The sequence below is a fragment of the Etheostoma spectabile genome, chromosome 16 (assembly GCF_008692095.1).
Source record: "Etheostoma spectabile isolate EspeVRDwgs_2016 chromosome 16, UIUC_Espe_1.0, whole genome shotgun sequence".
Classification (NCBI taxonomy): Eukaryota; Metazoa; Chordata; class Actinopteri; order Perciformes; family Percidae; genus Etheostoma; species Etheostoma spectabile.
In genome coordinates, this window is record NC_045748.1 from 11,267,480 (window position 1) to 11,271,085 (window position 3,606).

General features: G+C 40.7%; 1 protein-coding gene across 2 annotated transcripts in view; it reads right to left on the bottom strand.

Annotated features, from left to right (window-relative positions):
- Window positions 1-481: 481 nt before the first annotated feature.
- dmgdh (dimethylglycine dehydrogenase) overlaps window positions 482-3,606 on the bottom strand; it is a 15,414-nt gene continuing 12,289 nt past the window's right edge. Inside the window, exons 12-17 of one of the 2 annotated variants that reach the window (XM_032540398.1) lie at window positions 2,639-2,856; window positions 2,087-2,244; window positions 1,632-1,691; window positions 1,384-1,518; window positions 1,072-1,292; window positions 482-1,000 (exon numbers count right to left, since the gene is read on the bottom strand). In XM_032540398.1, coding sequence (XP_032396289.1) covers window positions 1,080-1,292; window positions 1,384-1,518; window positions 1,632-1,691; window positions 2,087-2,244; window positions 2,639-2,856 — 784 coding nt within the window. In that variant the 3' untranslated portion in view covers window positions 482-1,000; window positions 1,072-1,079. Of the gene's footprint in view, window positions 1,293-1,383; window positions 1,519-1,631; window positions 1,692-2,086; window positions 2,245-2,638; window positions 2,857-3,606 lie in introns of both variants that reach the window. The other variant, XM_032540397.1, reaches the window with a different exon arrangement.

Genomic DNA, 3,606 nt, shown 5'->3' on the forward strand with positions numbered 1-3,606 from the left:
TCTGTCTAAATCTGTGTTAGTGAGCACTTCTGCTTTGCCGAGATAATCCATCCACATCACAGGTGTGGCATATCAAGATGCGGATTAGACGGCAGTATTTACATTATTTAGACTTAAAAGCAAGTGAATGAGGAAAAACAGACTGAAATAAAAATTTGAAATACAAATTAATTTATGAAAAAGTCATAGTATAAACCTTTAATTATTCATTTGTTTTTAATATTTTTTGGAATTACTGTACATAAAAATGCATTTTACAAAATTGAAACAGAACAGTTTTCATTCCATTCATCCCTCATCATCTTTATAATGAAAACAATAATCCTCACATGATGTTTTTTTTCCAGACAGTGGAGTAGGTTAAAGTGTAGTTTTTGGTGCTTTGAGGTTAAACTAGTCACATACCAGATGAAGAAGAAGACTGTGACTCTGAGGAAGGGTGGAGGGGAAGTTAAGACACTCAAACACCAAATATAAGACAGTGAGTGCATTGCTTTAATTATCAAGGTATTAATGTAAACCAATTTAATTACATATTCATAAAAAGAACAGATTTATAAACAATCTTTGAACAAGTTTCAAGCATTCTTTCTGTTTTGGTAATTGGTGTTTATATATTTTTTATCACTTTTATCAGTGTCAAAATGCTCTTATGACCAAACGAAATGCAGCTGCATCCTCTTTTTGTTCATAATAAAACGCAAAAGGCATTTTTAATTTTCAAAATACATCCTTCTTAAAAAAGAGAGCCATATGTTGACCTGTCAAACATTAACATCTTTTCAAGGAATTCCAATTACAAAACTTCATTACTCCTTCAGCGCAGTAAGACATTGTGTGGTGCAAGAACATTAAAACAGACAGCTTGTTGCTCAAAAACACATTCATACGACGCGTTGAGGACTCTCACATGCTGGACTCCTCCCTCCTGAGAGACAAAACAGGACGAGGAAGTTGTGAAGTGGTTTGACTCTTTCCCTACAAACAGTTCTGTACAAAAGTTTTTTTTCCAATGTAAGGCTCTCATTGATTCATCACAATACATTAGTTCTTCAGTAGCTGGTGGGAACGTTTTGTGCTTATGCTTTTCCCTTTGCTTTCTTCTGCAGCCGGGTCCGTGTGGGCTCGGTGAGGACTAAGGGCTCCTGGATGACCATGGCGGGGTATTTCCTCCCCAGCAGCTCCACCTCCACCTTCTGGCCCACCGAGCACAGCTCCAGAGGCAGGTAGGCGAACGCCAGGCTCTGCTGGGCGCTGTAGCTGTAGGCTCCGGATGTCGTGTTGCCGACCACCTGAGAAGAAGGGACCCCAGCTTGTGTGAGAATGTAACCACAAAATAACTAAATGATACAGAAACACTAGACAACCTCCGCTGGTGCTCACCTTGCCGTTGTGCCAGATGGTCTCGTTGCCTTCGGGGTCGATATCGTCCGTGTCCAGGGTGATGTAGGAAAGCTTTCTCTTCAGGCCCTTCACTTTGATCTCCTGAAGGGCTGCTTTACCAATAAAGTCAGCGGGCTGGACAAATAGAATCAAGCAGTGTTTTTTAGAACATATTGCTGGTTATAGAAGAACTTAAGAAACAAATTTACAGTTAAAAATGCACAACTAAAAATGACATGGATGGTTACCTTGTTCAGTTTGATGAAATAATCCAGTCCAGCTTCCAGAGGATTGGTGTCACAGTTCATCTGTCAAAATGAACATACAGCTGGTCAAAAGTCATAACCTGTGCTACTTAAAAGGAATAGTTTAAAATTATTAATTTTCTCGCCAGGAGTAAGATGAGAAGATCAACACCACTCTTGATATATAGAAAGCTAGAGCCAAAAGCTGGTTTGCTTAGTTTAGAATAAAGATTTTAAAAAACAGGAGAAAACAGCTTGCCTGTCCAAAGGTAACAAAATGTGTAACAGCACCTTTAAAGCTCACTCATTAACACGTAACATCTCATTGGTTTAATCTGAACAATAATGTGAAAAATAAAAAGTTATTATATTATATCTTCTGAATCCCCTGGGTGTGTGTGTGTTCGTGTTGTGTGTGTCTGTGTTGTGTATGTGTGTGTGTGAGTGTCCGTGTGTACCTCAGCTCCCCAGCCTCTGAAGCCTTTTTCCAGCCTGAGGGAGGACATGGCGTAGGTGCCGAAATTGTCGATGCCTTCGTCCTTTCCTGCTTCCATCATGGCCTTGTACACAGCTGCCATGTTGTTCTGCTCGATGTAGAGCTCCCAACCGAGCTCACCTAAACACACACGCATTTACAATGTAACCAAACAGTATGTTAAAACACACTGGAGGCTAGTGGCCAGGTTGTTTCAGTGGTAGAGCAGGCGCAGGTGTACCAGGTGTACTGAGAGGTTTATGCCTCGACGCAGAGGTCTGGGGTTCAAATCTGACCTGTGACAATTTCCTCCATGTCTTCCCCCTTTTTCATCTAACTGTCCTGTCAAGATTAAAAGGTAGAAACGCCCCAAAACATCATCTTTAAAAAAAATTCACACTCAAGGCTAGAACCTAGAGTCAAGTGAAACTGTTGTGCTTCCTCCGCTCTTTTAAAAAGACCAAAGGACTCAACTCTGTTTGAGAAAATAATGTGTAGAAGCAAACACCGTTGCTCTTCACAAAGTGTGCAGTACCTGTGTATGAGATCCTGATGGCCCGGACGGGAATGCCAGCCAACTGGATGCACTTGCAGTGGAGGAATTTGAATCCGGCATCACTCAAATCCTCATCCGTCAGCTTCTGGAGAACTTTGCGGGAGTTTGGTCCTGCAATTCCCAGCACGCCAATATCGTCTGTTACGTTGCTGATGTCGACATCATATCCACCGTCTGCAGCTTCTGCCTCTATCCACCTGAGTCCAGTTCAAATCCACAGAGAAAACTTAGAGCTGTCAGAAAGGGGATTCTAATATTTCATTATGATAGCTTTTCTGCATGTTATTTTTTGAATAAGCGGGTACCCATTTAGGTAGCAATATTTTGTAGAGATATGCAGCAATGTTCCAACAAAGGCAGGACAGAAAAATACTGCAAGTTAGTAAACAAGATTTTAACTATGTCTGCATTGCAAATGCTAACCCTAAACCTCAAGGATATACACAATGCATTTCGGTGCGGAACACTGAACGTAAACATAACTTTTTTTGTGAACAACTTTTTATTATTTTTAGATATAAACTAATATATAGATAAATATAACTTAATAGCATAATGTCTTTACCACACTTCATATTTCACATATTGCAATATCTCAACCACTTGTGGCGAGTTGTACAGGGTGATGTGACCTTGTTGAACCTCATTTATCTTTAGTCTTGTGCCATCACCAACAGAGGTCGCTACATAGCATGAAACTGTCCCTGTCTCCCTCAGGCTGAGATAGTTAGAGTAAATGTTTTAATGTACTGCCTACCGATTGGAGCAAATGGAGGGGAGTTGGGCTTACCTAAGGTGTTAGGTTTCTGTTGTATAAAACAAACTGGGAGAGGGGTTTCTTTCAGCACAGTTTAAGCATCAACTCTGGCCAGAGTGATTGAGAACTACCATCATCTTGTGTGTGTGTGTGTGTGTGTGTGTGTGTGTGTGTGTGTGTGTGTGTGTGT